Source organism: Monodelphis domestica, chromosome 6 (genome assembly GCF_027887165.1).
Source record: "Monodelphis domestica isolate mMonDom1 chromosome 6, mMonDom1.pri, whole genome shotgun sequence".
NCBI lineage: Eukaryota > Metazoa > Chordata > Mammalia > Didelphimorphia > Didelphidae > Monodelphis > Monodelphis domestica.
Genome location: NC_077232.1, coordinates 245,907,221 through 245,932,577, shown reverse-complemented (window position 1 = coordinate 245,932,577; position 25,357 = coordinate 245,907,221). Strand labels below are relative to the sequence as shown.

Sequence of the window (25,357 nt, the reverse complement as noted above, 5' to 3'; positions counted from 1 at the left end):
AAAGGTGTTTGCAGAAATAGCTTCCCTTATCACTTAAAGGTGTAGTTCCGTTAGTGACAGCATTGTGACTTCATTCTAAATGATGAATTAAGAACCAATTAGTGACCATTTTAGAAAGGCCATATTGTTCATTTCTTTCAGCAACCCTTATGAAAACAGGGATAATATCTGAGCAATAGAGGCAGAGTGGCAGACTGAAGAGCCAGGATGGCTCAGATTCAAGTTAAACCTCTGATATATACTGACTGAGTGATTCTGGGTTATTTAATGTCTCAGTTCTCTAATCTAGTGGTATCAAATTCAGATCTCTGTGAGTAGCATATTGCCTTAGAATACTATGAATGAACCATTATCTATGTTCTAATGTATTTTGATTTATTTGGTTAAACATTAATTTTTAATTCATTAATATTTAAATTTAATAATTTAATTATTTTAATCAGGTTGGGGCTGTACTCTGGGATTGGTAGGCAAGAGTTTGACCCTTCCATTCTAGGAAACAAAGACGTCAAATAACAGAAATGGTGCTACCTTCACTAGTAGAGGGGGGTTTCTTAATGTGGAATTTCCCTATACTATACTGCCGAAATCCCAGGTCAAGTCTATGCCTTATAAATTTGTCTCAGATGAGCCCAATAGATACCAGACTACTTTGGAACTGAATTTTAAAGCAGACAAATATGCACAGTGGCATTAAAATATATCCTTTTTCCTTTCTTTATCATTTATCAATTCAAGCATTTCATAGAAAGTAATGCTCATATTTGTTAAATGGAAAATAATTTACTTTCAACTAAAAAATTCTAGATTGGATATTAAGTGGAGTAAGAATTAGTCATTCCTTCCTTCCATGTTCACAACTCTGAAGATTCTCATGTGATTATTAGCAATTGACTTCCTAGTGATCCCTAGATTAAAGAATAATGTGTCTCTAAGGAACACTTCAGAAACTAGGGATGTGTGGGTCTGGTTGACAAGGCTTCTTCTATGAGACTAACATAGGGGGCTCAGCTATTTGCTTATGCTAAATCCAAATCTTCCTTGTTCTTTAAAATTTGTTTACTTTTCTGTTCAAGTAATATTGAAAGATTCACAAAGATGTGAGTATGGATTCCAAAGAAATTTTTGACTTCTATGTATTTAGCCATCTCTTTGGGAAATGAAGTTCCTATGACACACTTGTAAACACAATCTGCACTATACAACTTTCTCCATTCCCTCCTTACCTTTTGACAATCGACAAAGCAATAAATCAAGTAATGATTTGGAGCATTTGGCAATTTCCAAGACTCACACAAAAAAACTGAGCAGTTGAATCTCTCTCAGGCGCTTACAAGTTGATTCCAACACATCCATGCATATTAGATGGAGAAAGGGAATGAAGGGAGAAAATGGCCTCAGTCAGAAATTTTCAGACTCGTTTTGGCTAGAAGCTATGGACCTAACTAAATGAAAGAGAATTTCATTGATTTCTATACTATAACCAGAGAAAAGATCTAGTCACATAAATCTGGACCAATGACCTTCAGCAAAGATTTGGCCATGAAGAAGCAGCTTTGGGAGGTGAAAAGAGGCTTGGAGAGAAAGGAATAGCAGTAGATTCCCTCAGAAGGAGACTTGCCACTCTACACAAATCCACTTCCTGGAAAAGTCTTTCTTATACCTAAATTAAGTCCCAGTGGCTTCAGTTTCTACATATTTTCTCATTTGTGATCAAGAGAGATTTAAAACAGTTACCCACCATTTTCTTCAAGATGATGTTTAGTCATTGGGTCCCATCTGACTCTTTGTGATCCCTATGGACCATCATCCTGCCCAGAGGGTTCTCTTGGCAAAGATAATGGAGTGATGTCACATCTCCAGTGGATTAAAGGAAACCGAGATTAAATGACTTGACCATAGTCACACGGCAAATAAGTATCTGTGTCTGCATTTGAACTCAGGTCTCTCTGATCCAGGTCCAGGGCTCTATCCATGGGGCCATCTCACTGCTTCATTTTTTAAAAAATAATTCATTATAAACCTGATATGAAGGCATCTTTCAGCCTGTCTTCCTTATACGTATTGCTTTGGTTCTCCAAAGATGGAGATTCTTCCCACTAATTCAAATCACAGCATCATCTACTTAGCGCTGGAAGAGATCTTAGAGGTCAGCTGGTGAAACTTCATCATAAAATGAAGAAACGGAGTCCCATAGATCTAAAGCGACTTCCCATAGCTAATAAATCATGGAGGGAGGATTGAACCTTCCGCAAGCATTTACAAAGACTATACCATGTGCCACACCAACAGATTTGATGGAAGGCTAAGTTTAGTAGGCAAACTGCTTAAAACTGGAAGGACTGAAAGGACTCTTGCAAAAGGTGATATTTGAGCTGAGACTTGAAGGAAGTCAGAGGTTCTAAGAGGCTGAGGCAAGAAGGGAAAGAGAGAGCATTCTAGACATGGGTTCAAAGCCAAGGAGATCCGTGGTGAAATGATGGACATGAGGAACAGTGAGAAGGTATGACTTGACTGTAGTGCCCACATTCATGAGTAATGAAGAAGAAAACCAGGAAGTTCTGGAAAGAGCCAGATGGTGAAAAAAAGAGGTATTAAACTGTAAAGTCAATATTTTTTTTTCCCCACCATACCACACTGTAAGTAAGTTCTTCCATATCTTAGTATCTGGAGGCTGATAAAATGAACCATCTGATGGCTGCCCACCTGCTGTCCATCTCCAGTGGACTAAGGCAAACAGGTTGAGTGACTTGCTCAGGTTCACACAGCTAGTAAGTCTCTGAGTTGCCTCTCTAAACTTGGCCAGATTAATGCTCAAATGACAGACAGACAAAGCATTTCTTTCAAGACTTAGACTCAAAGTCTTTCAGCTTGGTAGGAATTGCCTGGTGTTGAGCTCTCTCACATTTTAAGAACCTCCTGTCATCTCTAAGCTATGTAGAAAGAATTAGTTAAGACTTTAGAGGTGCAGGGAACAGAGCAAATGAGATATTTATAAAGCATGTTGCAAACCCTAATGTAATATATAAGGGCTTGGAATTATTCTAAATAATAATAATTGTTGTTGTTTTTTCAGTCTTTTCAGGTGTATCTGACCCCATTTCAGATTTTCTTGGCAAAGGTACCAGACAGAGGAGCTTGCCATTTCCTTCTCCAACTCATTTTATAGATGAGGAAACTGAGGCAAATACCCATAAAATAACAGAAGCTTTAATTTCTAGAGAGAGGGTAAAATATAGCTTCTCACATTTCAACAACTTGGTAAATGGATATTAAAAACAGTTTTCTTTTGAATAAAAACAAGTGTTTTGTTATTTACAAAATGCAATCTTGTCAGTTAATAAACAATTGTTAAATGCCTTCCATGTTCTAGGGAATGTGCTTAACGTTTATGTTACAGAGAAAGGTTAAAGACAGTCTATGTGAAATAAATATTATCTCCATTTTAAAAATGAGTAAACTGAGACTCAAGACCACAGAGTGTCGGAAGTGGAACTCAAATTCAGAGCTTCTGAATTAAAGTCCAGCGTTCTTTTCACTGTCCCAACATAGGATGGGCAGGTAGGTGGCATAGTAGATAAAGCACAGGTCCTGGAGTCAGGACGGCTTAATTTCCTGAGATCAAACTCAGTCTGGGCCTTATTAGCTTTGTGACCCTGAACAAGTTACTTAACCCTGTTGGTCTCAGTTTCTTCATCTATAAAATGAGATAGAGAGTGAAATGACAAGCCACTCCAGTCTCTTTGCCAAAAAATCCAGTTTGGGTCATGAAGAGTTGGTCATGACCGAAAAGACTGAACAACATGAGGCTGTAATTCTACCTTCCTAATTTATTTTATATCTCCCTCTCTTCTTCAACAAAATACCTTCATTTCTAAATTATACTCGGCAATGATGTGAAATGCTACAATATTTAAATTAAAAGGTAATGTGCCAAGGCGATTCATTCAGTGTTGACTTGACTCCCATGTAAGTCTCCCAAAGAAGTGTTTCCATTTCAAGTTGTAAACAAATGTCTTTGCAAAGAAAACAAATCATTCTGCAATATGGGTTGGAATTGGTCATTATTTGTTACCTAATCTTTTCTAAAAAACGAATATTCCTATTGAAGAAGACATAAGTTCAACAGAATCATTTGATGAGAATATCTTAACTTCCCAACTGTGATAATATTAAAGCAATTATCTCAATTCTGAATAGTTCTCAAGAACTAAGCAATTAATAAACCTAACAGATCACCAACCTGCTAACCTTTATTAGTCAGATGAAGACTCATTTTCCTAGGTTCAAATCTGATGGTAGACACTAGCTGTGGGACCTTGGGCAAATCACTTAACCCCATTTGCCTTAGTTTTCTCATCTGTAAAATGAGCTGGAGAAGGAAATGGTAAACTTCTCCAGTATCTTTGCTGAGAAGAGGCCAGATGGGGTCACAAAGAGTCAAACACGACTGAAAATAATCGAATAACAAAACCGACAACAAAAATCTCTTAATACTGAAGGTTTTACTGTCACCTAGGGAAAATGGGAATGGAATAATCCACGTGGTGGCTTCTTTTCAAGGAGGCCCTGCAGTAGCCTGGGATTAGATGCAATAAACATCATGTCACTCGTGACCAGGAGCCTCTGGAGGACATCACGCTCTGCAGGGAATCCCATTTCTGCCCAAGACATTCTCCCTGCTATGACAAATGCCTTTGGGGAGTCTACCTTTCCTCTCTGGGCTTTTGGGAATTTCCTGGTTTTTGGTTCTCCTTTTGGACCCAAGAGTGGGTTAATCATCTGCATTACATCCCTAAATGTGGCATTTCCCCATGGATTTGGCCTTTTTTCTTCTTCCATTATTCTGTCTTGTCTCTCTCTGTTTCTTTCTCTCTTGATCTCTCTGTAATCTCATCAGCTCCCAAGGGTTTAACTATAGTCTCTAGGCATATGACTCATAGAAATCGCTCTACAGCTATATCATACACACACGTACACATGCGTTTATACATACACATGGCCACTCCTATACACACATGTATATGTACATAATCCTATATACAGGCCTGGTCTGTATGCTGAGATTCATTCTTACTTCAAGTGCTGATTAGATTCTAAATGCAATAATCTTTCTACTCAGTCATATTAATTTGGGAATAATTCTGTCACTTAAATATTACAGAAAAAAGAAAGAAGGAATAAGGAAAGAGAGAACGAAAGAAGGAAGGAACAAAAGAGAGAGGGAGAGGGAGGAAGGACAAGGGAGGAAGGGAGGAAGGGAGGGAGGAAGGAATGAAGAAAGGGAGAATTGGAGGTAGGGAGGTAAGAAGGGAGGGAGAAAGGAAGGAAAGGAGGGAGGGAGGTAAGGAGAGAGGGAGAAAGGAAGGAAGGAAGGAAGGAAGGAAGGAAGGAAGGAAGGAAGGAAGGAAGGAAGGAAGGGAGGGAGGGAGGCAGGAAAGAAAGAGAGAAAGAAAGAGAGAAAGAGAGAAAGAGAGAGAGAAAGAAAGAGAGAGAGAAAGGAAGGAAGGAAGGAAGGAAGGAAGGAAGGAAGGAAGGAAGGAAGGAAGGAAGGAAGGAAGGAAGGAAGGAAGGAAGGAAGGAAGGAAGGAAGGAAGGAAGGAAGGAAGGAAGGAAGGAAGGAAAGAAGGAAGGAAGGAAGGAAGGAAGGAAGGAAGGAAGGAAGGAAGGAAGGAAGGAAGGAAGGAAGGAAGGGAGGAAGGAAGGAAGGAAGGAAGGGAGGGAGGGAGGGAGGAAGGAAAGAAAGAGAGAAAGAAAGAAAGAGAGAAAGAGAGAAAGAAAGAAAGAAAGAAAGAGAGAAAGAAAGAAAGAAAGAAAGAAAGAAAGAAAGAAAGAAAGAAAGAAAGAAAGAAAGAAAGAAAGAAAGAAAGAAAGAAAGAAAGAAAGAAAGAAAGAAAGAAAGAAAGAAAGAAAGAAAGAAAGAAAGGAAGAAAGGAAGGAAGGGAGGAAAGAAAGAAAGAAAGAAAGAAAGAAAGAAAGAAAGAAAGAAAGAAAGAAAGAGAGAAAGAAAGAAAGAAAGAAAGGAAGAAAGGGGGAGAGAAAGAAAGGGGGAGAGAAAAAAGAAAAGATAGAAATAAAAAGAGAGGAGAAAAGAAAGAAATGAAGGAAGAAAAGGAAAAAAGGTAAAGAAAAGAAAATTATTATTTTATAAAATATTTTTGAGTATCAACATGTATGTAATGGTGAGTTGAGCACTAAACAAGGGAATCCCGATCTTTTGTAACCTAATTATTTGGTTATGACTTTTTCCTGCTATCTAAGATACTTGAGACTTACTGAAAATGGAGAATTGAGGATCATGATTAAATTTCTTGCTTCTCTTTTTTTCCTATTCTCTAATTTACTACTTAACTGAATTCCTAACTCAAGAGATAGGAGGGGATCAGTCTTGCTTCAAGTTCATTCATGGGTATTTTGGAACTCATATCAGGACTGTTCAATTTTTAATGCAAGTCTTTTTTTCTCAGAAGTTGACAAATAATATGAATCAGTTTGATTCATTGTTTTTGTTGATTGTTTCGGCTTAAGAAAGTGATGGAGAAAATGTTAATAATGCTGATTAAACTTAAAAGTATACATTCTCCTCCAAAAGGTGGTCATTAAACATTTGTCATCACGCCCTGGATTACTGAAGAAATCTTTATTAAGCACATTATGGAATATCACATCCTGTGCTAGGAAGTTGGGCTTGCAATCTAGTAGGGGTAAAAATGTGAACCCAGAAAAATATAGCATAAATCAGAATATAAATGGAGAGTAGAATACAAGAAGGAATTACTTTCAGTTGGAGAAACTAGTGAATACAAAGGAGGTGGCATGTGCCTGGACAATGAATGGTAGATGTAGGATGCTAATAAGTGAAGATGGTGGGAAGGGAGAGATTGAAGATTTCAGGGGTTCAGGAAGCAGCATGGAATGTGTGGAATGAGGAATGTGTTTGGAAGCTGGCACATCCTACTAGAAAATATATTTTACTAAACAGATTTTCTAGAGTTCTTTCTCAGTAGAAAATAATCCACAACTAGAAGTTTAATGCCTTTAATTTGGCACTAAAGAACCTGATCATATTGAAACTGTGAGAAATATTTATATTTGAATTTTTGAGAGGAAAACTAACAAAAGTTTGAGATAACACTTGGTATTAAGTTTCCATATGCTTCATTTATACTAGATTATTTGAAAAATGACTTTGTTAGAATAAATGTTTAGAGGGCCATAGAATTTTGAGCAGAATGGGTTTCTGGCATAATCTAATCTAACATCTTCATTTTACAGAGGAAGAAACTGAGGTCCAGAGGGAACTGATGCCATGCAGAGTCAAGGTCTGATCTCATTTCTTCTAATGTCACATTTAGTATTCTTTCCATTCAATTATGGCTATTTAAGAAATGAAGACTCTAGAACAAGAACAAAGAGTCATATTTTAAAACCTAGGCTATTTTATGATAGGAGCTAGGTGGTACAGAGCATAGGGTACCAGATCTGCAATCAGAAAGACATCTTCCTGAGTTCAAATCCAGGCTCCAACACTTATAAGCTGTGTGACCCTGGGCAAGTCACTTAACCCTGTTTATTTCAGTTACATTTTTAAAATGACCTGAAGAAAGAAATGGTAGGCCACTCCAGTAACTTTGCTAAGAAAACCCCAAATGGAGTCAGTTACAAAGAAGGGGACATGACTGAAATGATTGAACAATGAAATACATTAAGTTTATATGTTTGTAGGAAATATATTTTATGATAAATAATTATTCTTACTCAATTTTGAATTTGAGTTCTTTATGTAATTTATTTGTACTGTTATTTTAGAACATTTATAAGAGGTTATGTATAATTATATATTCCTTATTGATTACTACAGATAACTCATAGCATTCTACTGGAATTATTATATTTGGGGAGAGGGAGAAAAAACAATAAATAAACTATATGATTAACATCAATTCTTCCATTATGAGGAGAAAAAAATAACTTTTCCAAGTGACTGAGTGATGAAGAACAGAGCTAGTAACAGAACTCATGATATATTAATGTTTCAAAATTAAATAAAGCTAAATGCAAAGAAAATCAGTTAAAAAGGCTTAAATGAATAATTAAAGTATTTTAAAACTCAGAGGTAGCTTTTAAGATTAGCAGCTTATTTAACTTATTTCATCAGATTATAGGAAAACTAGATAATTAACAAAAAATTTTTTGTTCAACTAAATTATAAAGCAAAATATGATAAACTTCGTACACAATTTTTAAAATATAAAAATCTGAGTGATTTCTTCTTAATCAAATTCTCACAGGAATAAATAACTATACATAAAGAACATGTATTCTCTTTTCTTCTGAATTATTAAAATACAATTTAAGTGAAATTATTGAAGAATTTGGATCTAGAAATAGACAAGAAATCTTAAAATTTTTAAATTTATTGTTAAAAAAAGGAAAAGAAAATTGCCTTTATTTTCCCCAGGCCATTTTCAAATTTCTTAAGTTATTTTCTTCCATTTGAAAGGCAATCATTTTGTTTATGTCAATTTTTAAATTGGAGTCCTGAAGAAATAATATAAGAAGGTAAGCCACCATTTTAAAAATTGTAGACATTTTTATATACTTTTAAAATCCATTAAGCACTTTACAAACATTTTCTCATTTGAGCCTCACAACAACCCTGTGAGGTAGGGACTAGGAATATTATTATATCTGTTTTGCAAATGATGATACTTGCTGAAGCTCAAAGAAGTTAAGCAACTGGCCCATGCTTAAATAACAAATATTACACTAAAGTTCTAGTCTATATTATATAAATAATTATATATATTTACATATATAAATAATTTAGTTTTAAGCAAATATTAAGAGGCAAGAGGACATGAACTCATTGGCATATGGAATTTCTAAGACGCCGTTTGTAGGCTGGATTTCAAATCATAGTCTCTGGGGATGAATATAATCTCAGCTTTAATATCTATCTGTTTTAGGTCAAGGCAAAAGCACTCTAGGTCTCAGTTTCCCTATCTGTAAAGTGAGGAGGTTTGAATAGATAACCTCTGAAGCCCCCTTTAGTTCTAAAATCTGTGATCTTAGGTAAACATGGTTGTCTATTGAGTTAAAAGGCTTTTTGAGAATATCTTTATTTTTTTAAATCCTGACCTTCTGTCTTAGAATCATTACTGTGCATTGGCTCCAAGGCAGAAGAGTGGTAAGAGCTAGCCAATGGGGGGTTAAGTGACTTGCCCAGGGCCACACAGCTGGGAAGTGTCTGAGAACAGATTTGAACCTAGGACCTCCCATCTCTAGTCCTGGCTCTCAATCCACTGAGCCACCCAGATGCCCCCCTGAGAATATCTTGAGTAATATCAGGTTAAAAAACTTATTAGTTAAACAAATAATTCACATAATTCATTTAGAATAGGTCTACAACATTCATTATGTTTTCTATTCTCTTTACTTCCCCTCTGTTCATTATTTTATTTAACCAGTGATAGCCAATCTAGGGATTGAACTAAAGAAAATTTTTGGTGATGCTAAACAATCTCCCATTTTATTTCTCTCCCTTCCTATATATCCCTTCTCCATTTTCTGACTCTTTTTTTCCTTCTTTTTCTCTCTTTTTACTTCTCCCCTGATCATGCCTTACAGCTGCCCATAGCACCTGGACATACTGCATAATCTACTGACTACACCCATGGACAACCATTCTGGATCACATTCAATATGGCAGTGCCAAACTACTTCCTTCTGGCCTACAACTTCCCTGGATTATATGTGTTGGGAAGAAGATGACAGCAAGATATTCAAGCAGTTCCCGAAGAGTGATGAGTAGGAAAGAGGCGAATAGGACACATGGAAGCACAATTCAAAAGATGTTGGTTAGTTGTGGAATGCTGGGATGCTGCAGCAGATGGACCAGCTGGTGCGCTTCAATTAAAGATGGAGGGTCTGACTGCGACCAATGGTGCTGGGCAAATTAGGAAGTGGAGAGGCAGAGTGGGACACAGCGACAGGGCCTGCAAACAGTGGCTACAGACATAAATCAGAGGAGAATCTTCACATGTACACAGAGTGGAAATGACTGTTGCTCACATATATCTTTTTATAAGCACACCCACACCTTGGGACTGCAATGTTGTTGGTGGGACCATCTCTTAAAAGGAAAGCTAATAATATGTATAATTAGGTCAACCTCAACTACTCAGATGATTTTTTTCTCTAAATAAAAGCATTTATATGTGGTTGTTGCTGTAGTTTTGTTTAACAAATTTGTTTAACAAATACACATGGCTAAGCATCTTTTTGAAGAAGATTTGCAAATCCTGCAATACTCTGCCAATAAATTTGGCATATTCCATTCTGTTAATGGGATGTGATTGAGATCGGCCAACTTTTGTGAATAAAACAGAAGAGGTTAATAAGTTCCCTTGTCCCTACTAAACAACAAATAAACACAGGACATTCACTAAAGGAGTATTTGGGAGAAAAGATCCAGAAATTATCAATTGATGTCTGAAGATAGAATGGTGGGGAAATAACTAGACTGTTGGTTTTTTCCTGACATATTAGTAATCTGTGGGATTTCTTTATACACTTGTGTGTGCAAACACGCTTAAAGATGAAAGATGAGCTCAAGTTATTTCAAAAGAGACTTTAATAAGGTATAATTACTTAAATGTTTTTATCTTAATTTTGAGGGACCACTAAGACCAATAAAAATTATAATAATTCGGAAAACATTATAGAGATTTGCTTCTACCTTGGAATTTAAATGAAACTCATAGCATTTATTAAACACTAACACTATTCACAAACAAGGGTGAAATTTGGGTAAGAAAGACCACTTTTCTCAATTATACCAAATATACTTGACAGATTTATTTCTCTAATATTAGATAAACAATGTCAGAAGATAACTATACATATGAATTACACCACATTAGTTCTCTCTATATTCTCTCCTATTCTACTTATCCAAAGTTCCAAACTTTCCAGAAAATGATACAGCTCTTTTTCTTTTCTAATGCTCAAGAATTTAAAAGGAAAGATTGTTTTTCTAATAGTCACAGTTCATCTAAAGCACTTAGAAAAATGGTGTTCCCTGACTAAACCAAGTAAGGAATTTGGCTAACTGGCACTTTATTTCCCTTTGGACAACTGTCTATTCTCCTTGTCTGCTATGACACTGCTATACAGACACAAGTTACAGGTAGAGTAAGTATACATTTAAATATGAATAAGTGTACATTTAATATACATTTAAATATTGGCTTGGATGGATGTATTATACACTCTTCTGTTTTGCCAAGAGGATGGCTTAGTTGGCTTTTGGAAATCTGTTTTAGCTTTATGGCTCATCATTCACTGTCAAAGTACCTGACAAAACAGACATTTGTCCTAGGAAGAATATGTGTAAAGATAGGTTGAGGTTAGCAATGCAGAGTGGAAAAAGGGACCAATTATTAATTTAATTCTAGTAAATTAAAGAAAATACTTCTGTGCTGTAGTTATTATGATCTTAAAGGCTTCTTCCATTTCTAACATCCTTTAAGTCTGGGATCTGTCTATTTAGTTCATTCATTCATTCATTCCTTAATTCATCTAGCATAGGGAGAAAGTATGACATAATGGAAAGAACACTGGACCATTGAACAACAGACCTGGGCTTAACTCTGACTTACTAGCTGTGTGACTCTCAAAAAAAGTATTTATTGTTTATGAGCCTCAGTTTCCTTATCAATAAAATGGAGATACTAACACTGATACACCAACATTACAGAATTATCTTGAGGAGTAATAATCATTAATATTAATAATTTCCTATTCCCTTACCATGTTCTCACCCAGATGATCCACCGCGATGAAGTTTCTTTTGGGTTCTTTTTTTTAAAAACTCTTACCTTTCATCATAGAATCAATATAGTGGCCTATCACATTTCATTTCACTTTCTATTAGGGTAATAAAAAGGGGAGTCTTTAATATTTATTAAGCAATTTCTAAGAGAAGACACTGTGAATGAGATATCGGAGAGATTCTTTCTCCTATTTTCATGGTGAAATTATGTATGGAATTCAGTCTTCCAGAAAATTATGCAAAGGGGGAGGAAATCTTTCCACTAGCCTTGAAAGAAACATGTGAATTAAACAGACAAAAAACCAAATGTTGCTTGTTTGATAGGGCCAATATGAAATCCCCAAAGAGATAATGTATGTAGAGTGCTACGCAAACATATAGAAATGTTAGAAATTGTTATAGTTGTTGCTATTATTATGTTATTTTCTGAAAAGGGAATTGGCATAGTTCCTACTAGGTGGCAGTTATTATGTTATGTGCTTTATAAATGTTTTCTCATTTTATCCTCCAAACAACTGTGGCAGGTAAATGAGGCCATCCTCATTTTATATCTGAGGAAACTGAGGCAAATCAAGGTTAAGTAATTTGCACAGGAATACATGGCTAGTAAATGTCCGAGGCTGGATAGGAATCAAGTCTTCCAGACACCCGGTCCAGCTCTCCATCCATTCTACCATGTAGCTGCCTCCAGATGTATCCTTCACTTGATAAGACATGTCTATCCCACCTGGCCCCAGTGATACAATGAGCTGTCCTTCATTGAAGCACACGGTCCAGGCACTGATGAGTTCAGTTGTTTTAGTAATGTTTGACTCTTCATAACCCCATCTGAGTTTTCTTGACAAAGATACTAGAGTGGTTTAGCATTTCCTATTCCGGCTCATTTTACAAATGAGGGAACTGAGGCAAACTGGGTTCAGTGACTTCTCTAGGGTCACACAATTATTAAGTGTCTTGAGGCCATAATTGAACTGAGGAAGATGAGTCTTCCTGCCCCCAGGTCTATCCACTGTGCCACCTAGGTGCCTACTGATGAGTAGACTGATTAAATAAAAAACTACTCCTCTACACTCTTTGTACATCTATTGATTCATCCATATTATAGTTAAGTCAGTGATTCTGTGTAATTGATACAGTAAGGTGTCTCTTCCCCCAGCTTTTACTATTCCACCCAACTGAAAATGAAGCAGAAAACTTATCAACTCTCACCCTTCTTCCTCTCCCAAATGCCCATGACTACATAGTTACTGAAATATACTTTGCCCTACAGTACATATTAGATAAGCAACTTTTCAGAAAAATCCTTTTATTTGATGCAACTAAATAAATAACAGTAATGGCTATATAGTTATTTTAAAAACTTTATATTGTTTTAGGAGTTAAGAAGCTATTAAAAAGCCCCACCAAAAACAGACAAACAACCCCAGCCATCAAGGGACTTAATATGAACTAGAAAGGCATTGTGAACAGAATGAGAGCTATTACAGAACTAATGAAATAATTCTAGAAGAACTGAAATAAAATAACACAACCAAAAAAACTGGTAGCAAAAAAAATTAAGAAGAAACTCTATTATACCAGAATGTCTACTAAATATGTGCAGAGAGCCTTGGGAAATAGCAGTAAATATGGATGGATTTAAAATTCTTCTTTCATCCAATACCAAAAAGGACACAGAAGAGAATAAAGCATCAGAGTGAAATGTAAAAATATACAAAAGGATATGATAATGGAAAACCAAAAGGAGAACTTTGGGTATTTCCCTATAGACAATACCACTTGAGAAGACCCTGGCTCTTGGAACAATGCAGTTCTTCCTTTTTACAGTTGTTTTTATTAGGTGGGTTTTATGATACTTTTTTCCCCCTGCTAGATGCAATTGGTGATTTCACCAATATGAAAACAGTCCTCTCTAGCATGGACAAGAAACTCATTATTTGCACCTTTTAATCTTGGAGCTGCGTAGAGGACTGAAAGGTTTTATAACTTGTCCATGGTTACCTAAATCAGTTGGTTTCAGAGTATGACATAAATATATGGAGTTTTCCTTTTAAAAAATGACCGTTTCTTCCTCATTATACCACACTACTTCTTTTGATATTCTGCTTACCTTTCTAGGTGTATATACATACACACACACACACACACACACACACACACACACACACATATATATATATATATATACACAGACATAAAATTTAAATATATGTATATATGTGTATATATATTAAAACTCTTACCTTCTGTCTTAGATTTGATAGAATATATTGGTTCCAAGACAGAACAGTGATAAGGAATAGGCCCTTGGGGTTAAGTGACAGAGTCACATAGCTAGGAAGTATCTGAGGTCAGATTTGAACTCAGGATCTCCCATCTCTAGGCCTGGCTCTCTCCCCTCTGAGCCACCAAGCCGTCCCCCAATTATATTTTTAAATGAAATCTGTTTCCTTCTATAATTATATATCGATCAAATGTCACACACACACAAAACAAGGTCTGAGGCTTTAAAATTACATGGTAGGATTAAATGTCATGCAATTCTATGACAATTGAAAAGCATATCTAGATTAATTTAGATATTATTAAAATACCTCTTAGAAAGAAAAAAAATACTGTTGTTCAACAATAATCCAATCTTATATTTGCCCATTAATTCAACCTGTGCCTCAGTTTCCTAGCTGTTTAGGTCTTAGTCATACCTTTCACATCTTCGTCCTCAATGGTTGTATTGGAACTCTCCGTGGACTCCTGTTAAGAAGCAGACAGAATTCAGATGCACACGGTTGTTTCCCATGGGATTCTCATACATTTAAGCAAGTAATGTAGCTTGTGGTGCACAGGACATGCATATCCCAAAGCCAGGTGTGTCAATGTGTTCACATGCAAATGGGCACAGAGACTGATGGTTTCAGCAGGATCAAAATGCTACTATATTCTGTCCATTTCAAAAGGGAGTGTTGTGATGTCATGGCCAGTTTGGGGGTGGGCAGAGGCAGTAATATTAGGTTACTCAGAGAAACCAAAGACTTTCCATTTAAAAAATAAACAATGACACGAGTCTTATTTATCCTAAACTCTTTTTAAAAATGAGGTATTCTAAATCTATTTTAATAGAGAACACTCATGTTATATGAATAAATTTTAACCTTAGAGAAATTTCATTATTATCCAACAAATCTGCTGCTATTTATTGAAAACTATTAAATTTAAAGTACTGTGCTAAGTTTTATACATAGAAATATTGTTTTTCTTCCCCCCCACCCCATCTTTTAGGTCTGGACCTGTGGTTTCATCTTTGTGAAGAACTTTTAAGTCAGCAAGGACAGAGTTTGAATCTTGCTTCAGACTTATTAGTTGTGTGGCCCTGGGCAAGTCAGTTTCCTTGCCTATAAAATAAAGGAAGGGGAAAAGAGAGGTTTGGACCTGCTGGTTTTAATATTTTTTTTAGATTTAAATGTTGGGAGAGAGAAGATCTGAGTTAAAATCCAACCTCAGACACTTACTAGTTATGTGATCCAAAGTAAGTTCCTTAACTACTCTAAGCCTTATAATAATAACACCTCTCTGCTAAAGTTATTGTGAGGATAAAATGAGATGTTTTTATAAAGCACTTTGCAGCCTTAAGCCCTATGGAAATATTAGCTCAATATTATTGTTAACAACAATAAGAATACCTATCTATGATATTCTGATCATGGGATCTTGTATGTACAAATTGCCTCCAATGACAGGGAAAAAAAATCCATTATATAACCTTTACTTTCACAGAGTTATTTGGGGCTTTTACAATTTAACTTTAACTTAATTTTATTAACTTTTTGTTTATTTATTTTATTTAATAACTCTCAAAGTTATTAAGGGACTTTACCATGGCCACAAAGCTCATTTGTGTTAAAGGTGGGATATTAACCTAAGTTTCCATCTGTCTACTGATGAGGCCTTGCAACATATATGACTTCTTCCTGTGTGTAGAATGGTGCATTGGTGAAGAAATTCTATTCCATAATTTGAGGAAAAGACAGGAAAATGGAATTTGATATGTAGTGAAACCTGTTTCAAAAGAATCTGTCTGGCCCTGACAAATACAATTTCATTGACTACTACTAGATTTATTTGCCATATAATTTCTCCTACATCAGAAATCAGTTCACACTGGTAAGAACCCTTCTCCCACAATGAAAAGCCAAGGCTACATACACGTGCATCAATGAAACAATACATGAAGTGAAAGATTAGTAAGATCCATAAAAGGACACTGCCAATGTTGAGAGAAACGATTATTTCTTAAATCTCTTCAATATTCAAATACTACTTTGCAATCCAGAATGATTCTGGAAAGCTTTTTTTTGGGGGGGAGAGAAGAAAAGTTCTGTCATGTTTTATTAACATGCCATAGGTGGGAACAGAGTAGATTCCATCCTTATTTTATCAAATTGTAAATAGTTTATGAAGAAAAAGTAATAGGTCCAGACATATTCAATGAGGCAAACACATTTTTTAGAGTGATTAAAAAAAAAACAACTCTGGTCAGTGTCCTTTTCTGAAACTATATATATAAAAAAAGGTAAACATGTTAAAAAACAAAACAAAACAAAACACTGATTTCACTATTTCCATGGAAAGTACAAGCATAAATCAAGCATATAAAAGGCAATGTATACAGAAAACCATCCCCATGCTTTTTGGAGGGTGACTTGGTGTTCGATTCCAATCCATGATGTGGGTAAAGGTCACAGTCATATCATGCGCTGTAAAACTAAAGTCAAGGATGGAAGCAGAGAGAATACCATGCAACAACTCTCACAAGGAATGTAGCTAGTACTATTGAAGCATCCACGCCGATTTCTATGATTGGACTTTCATTTTTGCTGACGATGACCTTTATAACTTTGGGTTTCTTTTTTTGTTCTTTTTTTTTTGTTTTAATTCCCCCCCCCCCCCCCCCTTGTGTGATTATTTTGACTTCCTGAAGAAGTCAAAAGAGAAATGGGAGATTTTGGAGAAAATCTATATCTAAAATGTCAGGGCTATGCAAAAAATCTAAAATGTTAGTGCTATGAACACCAATACTTCATAATACTTTATTCCCTTCCTTTCACTGTTTTATTGTTTTTAAATGTGTGGCAAGGTAAGGTTATTGAAGAGGGAAATTGCAACCTAGGTCTGGAACAACACCCTGAGGGAAATGCAGTCTATGATTGAATATAGAATTTGACTAAGATGGATGGTAACATCTGTTTACCTCTATAGGGGGAATGAACTCTATGACAATTGAATAAGAGCAAGGTAATGCATTCAGAATTTTTTTTTCCTTTCATCCTTTAGATACTTATGCAAGTGTGTAAGTTATTCACCCCTCCTCCACCCCCAACATGCCGAGAGCAACCACACGATTTATTATTTTAGAGCAGATATAACCATAGTCTTCTTGGCTTTTAGATCCTCGGTCTGAACAATGAAATCTCTTTTCGGGAAGTGCAAATGAGAAGACAAGGAGCACAATGTACGGGGAGATGAGACTCCCATGTTCTGCTCAAAGTCATGCAGAAAAACAAATACGTGGAAATTAACAAACGAAACACCTTGACAACAGAACTGATCCAAACTCAAAAGCTACCCCAAATCAAGACAAAGTCCCTGCCAACTCAAGTGTTAAAATCGTACAGAAAGCTGGATGATATAGCAACAAAATCTAAAATTCCATGCAGAAAACATATCCACAGTATGCTGCATGACCATGCAGACAGAAAGAGGAGCAGATGGAATGATGGCTTCAGATACAAAATGATCTTCTGAAAGGCTTCGGGGAGAACAAGACTTTTTTTTGGGTGTGAGTTACTTAAACAAATTAGAACTATGGAGGCCTTGGATTTAAAAACAAATTAAAAAGAGAGAAATGATGAAGATGTCTTTGTCTAATTCTGGATAATGAACTCATTTTGGTTTGAACTTCCATGAAATGTAAAAGCATCTTGTAAAAAATCAATAAATACAAAACAAAAACCAAAAGCAAGATGGAGTTGATTCTTTCTGAATACCTTGTTTCCATCAGGGTTGTGGATTACGGTAGTTTGGGGCTCCTGAGTGAGAACAAAATAGAGAAAGAAACAGTTTGCATTGATACATTTGTCTTACTAGTGTAAGGGACAGAGCAAAGGGAGCTGGTTTAAAAAAAATCAACGATGACAAGAGCAGAAGCGATGTTTACTGCTGTCAAAAGTTGCAGCTAACAAGTTGTTGGATGAAAAGTTTTCTGCCTGAATAGCTCACAAAATTCAACAACCACCCTCCAAAGTAGCAGCATGCAAAAGACCTTATTCGTGGTCCAGGGACCTACAAGGCTTTGTTTGAATGAGGCACTCACTGTTTCACATTTTAATTTCTTTGTTTTTAAACTCTGAGGCTTATCCTATACAACTATACCCCATAATATCGACCAAATCCTCCCATAAGGGACAATTTAGAGAATGAAATGATATTTCTAGGTATGGGGAAAGTGCTAGGGACTGGACTATTTTTTTCACTAGTGTAAGAAATTCCCTCTATTTATACAGATGAATTGTTCTGATGTTACAAAAGATTTATTTAGTTTTGTTGATTGTCTATATTTAAGACATTGATGGAGAAAATGTTATTGATACGATTAAAATGTGCCAATACAAATTAAAATGTAATTAATTAGAATTAACAAATTAAAATGCATTTCCAGAAAGTTTGTTTTCTTAAATTCTTACCTTCTTTCTTAGAATCAAAACTAAATATGAGTTCCAAGATAGAAGAGGCTAGGCAATTGGAGTTAAGGGACTTGCCCAGGATCACACAGTTATGAAGCATCAGGTCAGATTTAAACCAGGAACTAGCTCCCAATCCAATGAGCTACCTGGCTGCCCCTGGGAAAGCTTGTTTATAAACTTTGCCTGCATGCTTCAGCAGACTATCTCAGTGTTAGAGCTGCCTAGATCCACTGAAAGATTATAGTTTGCCTGGTGAAGTCAATATATAACAGAAATAAGAAAATATTCCTGATTCCACGACAAGCTAGCTCTCTATACCACAATGCTTCTCAGCTATTTCCAGTTATATTCTCTTCAATTCTAAAATTATCATTCATATATGACTGGAAAGAATAGAGAAAAATCAAGAGTGAACTCAGTTTCCTTTGGAAATGTTGGAACCTCTTTTGGTATTTGTTCATCATCTGTATTTGTTCAAATATATTAGCAAAAAATAAACAGTAAAAGAGGTATCTCCACTTTAACAACTGGATAGATTCCAGCAAAGTTGGCCATATAACATTTCTGCAAAGAAAACACTACTGTCCCAATGGTATTTCCATGGGTAAAACTGGAGATGCATTCCCATGGTGGTACACTGAAAAGATTTTAGAAGGAAGAAACTTATAGTGCCACAATATTCTATATGGCCCTTTGTAGAAGCTGTGATTCCATTATGGAATGTTTTCCTTTCTCTCCAATGCCCCTTAGAATCCTCAGTACTCTTGGAGGCTCAGTTCACATTCCCTGGCCCTCTCTCTGGCTGTTAGAGCTCCACCCCTCTCCCCAAATTACTCTTTATTCATTTCACATATCATTTATATTTGTTACCTGTGTATATGTTTTTTTTTTCTTCCCTAAAAGCTCATCAAGCTCAGGGATTGTTTTCCTTTTGAGAAGTTGCATCTCCAGGGCTTATCCTAGGGCCTGATAGGGAGTAGGTAACTGCTGAAAGCACGTCCCCCCAAAAGGAGACAGAATAAGTTTTCAGCCAATGAGAACATTTACTGAACAAGCACAATCCTGCCCCATTCCATTGCTGAGGTGAGAGTCCACAAATATGGAACATTGCAGGTATTCTTTGATTTCTGCTATGTGCTTACTGATCTGTGTTGCTGATTTTTTCCTATCTTCTTTCTCTTTTTTTGGAATTTAAAACTATTCTTCATAGTTCTCTGGTTGGAGTAAGAGGAAGGATGCCAAGAAAAATTTGGTGATGTAAAAAACAAAAAAACAACAGATGACAAAAATTTATTTTAGTATTTATTTTTAAAAGCCCATACCTTATGACTTAGTAGCAATTCTAAGACAGAAGAGTAGTAAGGTCTAAGCATTTAGGGGCTAAGTGACTTGTCCAGAGTCAGTTAGGAAGTGTTTGAGTTGAGATTTGAATCCAGGTCCTCCCTATCTCTAGGCCTGGCTCTCAATCCACTGAGCCACCTAGCTGCCTCCACCAAAAATTTATTTAAAAAATGCTTGTTGAACTGGTTCAGATTTCAATGCCTGCCATATATAAACACTGATATTTTTACTAGGAGTTACAGCTTACTCTTCCTTGATAATCCTTCCTTCATTTTAGAATCTCTCTCTTGACATTTTGTGATTGATCTATCGTCTTGGTCCTATGTTCAGGGATGCTCTGATTGAACATTCCCAATCAAAAATGAATCCCTTATGTTTCCTCTTTTGTTTGAAATTCCTAATACTTAATGGAATTGAACCACAACATCATGACTTATCAGTACTAAGTAGTAGTAGGAGTAATAATAATAATAACTAGCATTTACATAGTATTTTAAAGTTTTCAAAGTACTTTTCAAATAGCTCATTTTATTTTCATGACAACCTGGTTAAGTAGGTTGCTATTATTATTCTCAATTTACAGATGGTACTACCATATAACAGAACATGCCTGACATTTTTTAAAAGTTTAAGACTTTGGATTATATAAACTAAAATAATTCTCAACTTCAAATTTGAAATTATATATGTCAAGCCTTCTTAGAACGAGAGGTACTTTAAAGGACAATTTTCAAGATGAGAAGGGTTTCCTAGAAATAATTTATCAAAGCACAGTATATGTGAGAAATGCAAGTTTCTGAAATCCAATGACTTAAATCCCATAATTTGGATTTAAAGATTAAAAATAATTTGGTGCCTGCAAATTTCCAAGGGATTGAAGTGATAACAAATGATGTTTGCCCTTGTTTTTCCCTCTAACCATCAACAATATTTTGTGGCATTATAGTCTGTATTAGAGTGAAACAGTGGCACATGAAGACTTTTCTCAGGTTCAGAGCCTTTTGATCTTATTAAGAGAAGTCTTCCAAAGCCTTGCTGACTTCCAGATAAGATGGAAGCTTGGAATCTGAATAAGGCCTACTTGATTGCTGGCTAATAGCAATCCCCTTAGCTCTCCTTGATGTCACCAACTGGGCTTCCTTGGCCAATCACCAATGACATATTCCAGAGCTAAGAGCTTCATCAGGAGAAAAACTAAGAGCACCCAAAGCAAAATCTGCTCAGTTTCTAGCACAGCATGCAAACAGGACCAGCTACCACCAACATAACTCTCAATTCCATGTCCAGTTGGTAAATGAACAAATCTAATGTTAGAAGCATATTGCTGGCCTCCTCATAAAATAAAAGCGAAAGCAAATCACAAAGAACAACCACTTTTAAAAAAAAATACCACATTTTGAAAAGCGAAACAATGGTGAAAACAAAGGAAACAACAGAAAATAGAAAAGAACTTAAGTTTGGGTTGAAAAGAAGAATCCAGGTATACCAGCGCTGGGGTAGGAATATTTTCTTTGGGGCTGGTTACCACGTTGGTTTTGCTGTTGATCTGTAGGTATGCAGAAAATAGAAAAAGACAAGCCTTAAACCTCCTGGTAAGCCAATAGCTCCATAACGCCGCATGTCTATAAGGGTGATAGACATGGAGATAAGAGCAACTGAAGATGAAGTCATGAACTTGAAAGAAAGAAACTGGGATGGCTGGCAGGTTTGATGATCAGTTCTAGTCTCTGGTACCCATAGACTAGTCACAGTATTTGTGATGGCTGCATGATAAATCAGGCCTTGGCTGCTTCAGTGAGGCACCATGATGCCATGTTAGTGACCAGGCAAAGGGGCTTCTTCTAAAAGGGAGCTCAAATGAATGCAATGCCTAGAGAAATCATTTCCAAGTTCTCCCAGTTGAGTTTGGTTTCCCAGGTTTCAGTGGGGTGCCCACATTAAGACTTCTTCAATTCTCTTTATTCTTGGGCCTGAAGTCAAAAGCAAAATACAGAAGAGACTTTCTCTGCAGAGCCACCATCTGTTTGTTTGTTCTGTGGATAATCCGATTAGGAATTCAAAGGAATTTAAGCTTTCTGTTGAAGTGTGGGTTTTGTCACACCTTAAAAACTGTTAAAGATGAGTTGGCTACAAGAATAAATTTTCATTTTATGGGCATGTCAGAGAGTTAAACTTAAATAACCACCCATTTTTAAAAGGATCTTCTGGATATAAAATGGTGGGGTTTTTTGTTTTTTGTTTTTTTGGTGTTGTTGCTCAATAGAAAACAACATTAATTATCTTTTATTGGGGTTAACCACTGTACTTCACAACATTCTCTCAAAATTCCCCCTTCAGTCAACAGTTTGGCCTTAAATGTAATTTACAGAGTGAAAGCTACCAAACTAGAATTTAAGCAATTCAAAGGAGGCTATAATATCTGTAAATGGTCCCAGGGAGAAGGGAAACCATCGAGGTATGACCTTATCATTGCACTGGCATGGTACTGAAATTGCAGTCTAAATAATATGATTAATACTTGGAAATCCATAGATTTCCCAAATTGCTTTATGACTAGTGGGGATGGATAGAAAGTGACATTTTCTTAGGATTGTGTTCTTTCAGCCTTTTCATTAATTATTATGACCAATGAACTAAGCAACACACCATCTAAAGAAACGCTAACACATTTTCCTTAGAATCACATGTAGTGACTTGAAAAAAGATTAGTTTCAAATTTTGGGTCAAATAAAACAGGTAAAGACCCATCAAACAACATAATCTTCTGGCTTCTTTATACTTCCTTCTGCACAGATTCTGCTGAAACTGCCACTTACCAATAGCAGGAGAAGACAGAAGATGACAAGATTAATTTATGAAAGATGATACCTTACTATTCTATAGCATGTTGCATTAATACACACTGTGAATGGACGTGTATTATTATAGGTGTGTCTTTTTAACAAGATGTAGCAGTGAGTTCAGTTGCATGCAAATAAAGGAAGAAAGACAAAATTCTGGTGGTATCACTAGGAACCTTTCTGCTTTATAGGGCTTAAGTGAAAGTTATACTGCAGCTTTTGGCTAAATTTTTAATGTCACTGACATTTTGGGGTCAAGGTACATAAAAGTCAATGTATCAATTTGTGCTCTGGCATTAAAGAATTAAAAAAGAGATCCTTGAGGTCATTGCTAGGGGCAAAAAATACAGGATTTAAGTTAGGACAGATAAAAATGGAAAAAGTGAATAAATCATTTCCTATTTAAGAAATGCAAAATATATACACAAAAATATAGTTGTCTTTTACTCAAATATTGGGATTTCTTAGAATGAAGTAGGAAAAATAGTCACCAGCTTGTGTTTGGCAAAAGAATACATTCTCAGGAAACATTCTCAGTTGATTGTATTTCTCTCTCTTTTGAGTCAGAAGATAATTGATATTTCTCTTGTAGTAAGGTTGTGAAATAGTTCCACTGGAGTCAAAATGGCCCTGTCAGTATACACATAGATAACCACAAATACATATACAAAAAGAGCCAGCCATTCTTTCCAGGGTGAAGGATAGGGCCATTCTGTTTTACTGAGGCACCCTCTAACATCCAGTTTTTTAAACAAAATCATAAGTGATGGAGTGAGTTCCTTCCCAGTAATATTTAAATGTGCTTGCATTAAAATGAAACAAAAGTTTTTTTCCAAAAAAATAAAAAAAATACTGGGCATAAAATTAATTGAGGCCATAGTTGTTATGGCCTTCCTATTGCAAATAAAACTACTGATTATGTATAATACTGAGGTTCAAATGAACAGATAGAGAGGAGGAACCTGTGCTCTTACTGATGCCTGGAATTTCCATATGAGAAGCCTAGGGCTTCTAGATGGTACAATGGAGAGGGCACTGGGTCTGGAGTCGGGGAACTAAGAGTTCAGGCTTGACCTCAGATATGTACTGTCTGACCCTGAGCAAATCACTTAAACCTGTTTGCCTCAGTTTCTTCCTCTGTAAAATGAGCTGGAGGAGGAAATGACAAACCATTCCAATATCTGTGCCTAGAAAACTCCAAATGGAGTCACAAAGAGTCAGACACAACTGAAACAACCGAATAACAAGATATGAAAAGTCTCCCTTTACTAAAGCAGATCAACAAATATCCAGCAATCTACAGTCTTAGAGCATTGCCTAGAGTAAAGACAGGTTAAATTACTTGCCCAAGGTCATACAGCCAGAAAGCATCAGATATAGATCTGTCTGATTCTAAGAACAGTTTTCTATCTTCTAGAGCATGTTGCCTCTCAGTAGAACTAAGAAGGGGGAACAAAAAGCCATCCATTTTACATTTCTTTTTGCATTTCTGTTAAATTGGAAAAGTCAGTATTTCTTATTAGTCTGTTCTGAAAACATGAACATGATGTCTAAATAATGGGAACCATTTTATAAAATCTTGAGTAAAAGCTTTGATATTTCTTTTTGCTGTGATTTAATATCAATATTTAAAATCCAAGATAATTCGATTTTTAGTCTTACTTGGGCTTATTTTAAGTGTCAGAACACATATACAAATGTAACAGAAGAATGTTGAGGTCATATCTTATGTAGCAGATGAGCTGGACTATGATAAGGCTGTTTTGTTTGGTTATTTTTCCCCCCATTATCATGGGCCTTATCAGTTAAACTGATTATTAGGTGATCTGCATTCATTGTGACAATAGTTGAAACAAACAGATTAATTCTGCCTCAGTCTGTTCATTTTGCCCAACAGAGATCTGGGCTCAGTCTAATCTAGGAAAAATCCTTTCAATATCAAGACAGGGAATTAAGTAAATGTGGCAAGAAAAAACCCTTGGTGGTTGAGGTTTGTTTTTTTTTTTTTTAAATTTCAGTTTAAATAAAGAAAAAAATAGCATTTTTGTACTACTGTAGATGGGGGCAGTAAAGTGAATCAACACAGAATTTTAAGAGACCTGTCCCTGATACAAATGTCAATAAATCTGTTTTATTTCTAAAGTGTGAATGTTTCACAGGAGGAAAAATCTGGCAGGTAAAGGTCCTCACCATCATCTGAACACTCGAACTGGACTTCCTTTTCTGAATTGACCAGTCAAGGAGAGAGGAAGAGAAGAAAACGTGACCGGTTGAATTTAAAGTTTCAAAGCATGGAGAACAAAAATAGCTTTGTCTTCAGCAAGAAGTTCTATACTGCATGGGGTGGGGGAGTTTGGTGGGGAATGCGCTGGAAGGTGTTCATTCTACATAAGTTTCATAGTCAAGTTAAGACCTCCCAGTAGTTACACGAGTCTTGCTGCTTCGCAAAATTACACAGAAATACTGCAAAGGACAACTAAAACCATTGTTAGACTTTAAAGAGCTTAGGTCATGTTAGAAAATTCAGATGGTAAGTGTCATTATTAAAATATACATGGAAAACATGAGAGATGTCAGTGAGAACAATCCTTGATTCAATGGTA

The 25,357-nt window shown here is 35.9% G+C and overlaps 1 protein-coding gene and 2 long non-coding RNA genes across 11 annotated transcripts in view; 2 read left to right on the top strand and 1 right to left on the bottom strand.

The window, feature by feature from the left end:
* Positions 1–25,357, bottom strand: part of CAMK2D (calcium/calmodulin dependent protein kinase II delta) — a 363,055-nt gene that overhangs the window by 23,792 nt on the left and 313,906 nt on the right. For 3 of the 9 annotated variants that reach the window (XM_056802996.1, XM_056802995.1, XM_056802997.1), the window contains exons 14-16: positions 21,401–21,460; positions 17,878–17,919; positions 14,539–14,587 (exon numbers count right to left, since the gene is read on the bottom strand). In XM_056802996.1, the coding sequence (XP_056658974.1) occupies positions 14,539–14,587; positions 17,878–17,919; positions 21,401–21,460 (151 nt within the window). Of the gene's footprint in view, positions 1–14,538; positions 14,588–17,877; positions 17,920–21,400; positions 21,461–24,944; positions 24,978–25,357 lie in introns of all 9 variants that reach the window. The other 6 variants (XM_056803000.1, XM_056803001.1, XM_056802998.1 and 3 more) reach the window with 3 other exon arrangements.
* LOC103103533 (uncharacterized) lies at positions 133–10,218 on the top strand. Its single transcript, XR_468531.3, has 3 exons — positions 133–310; positions 7,276–7,322; positions 9,631–10,218. It is a non-coding gene; the product is annotated as an uncharacterized LOC103103533 (long non-coding RNA).
* Positions 19,320–25,323, top strand: LOC130455097 (uncharacterized). Its single transcript, XR_008912980.1, has 2 exons — positions 19,320–19,686; positions 24,898–25,323. It is a non-coding gene; the product is annotated as an uncharacterized LOC130455097 (long non-coding RNA).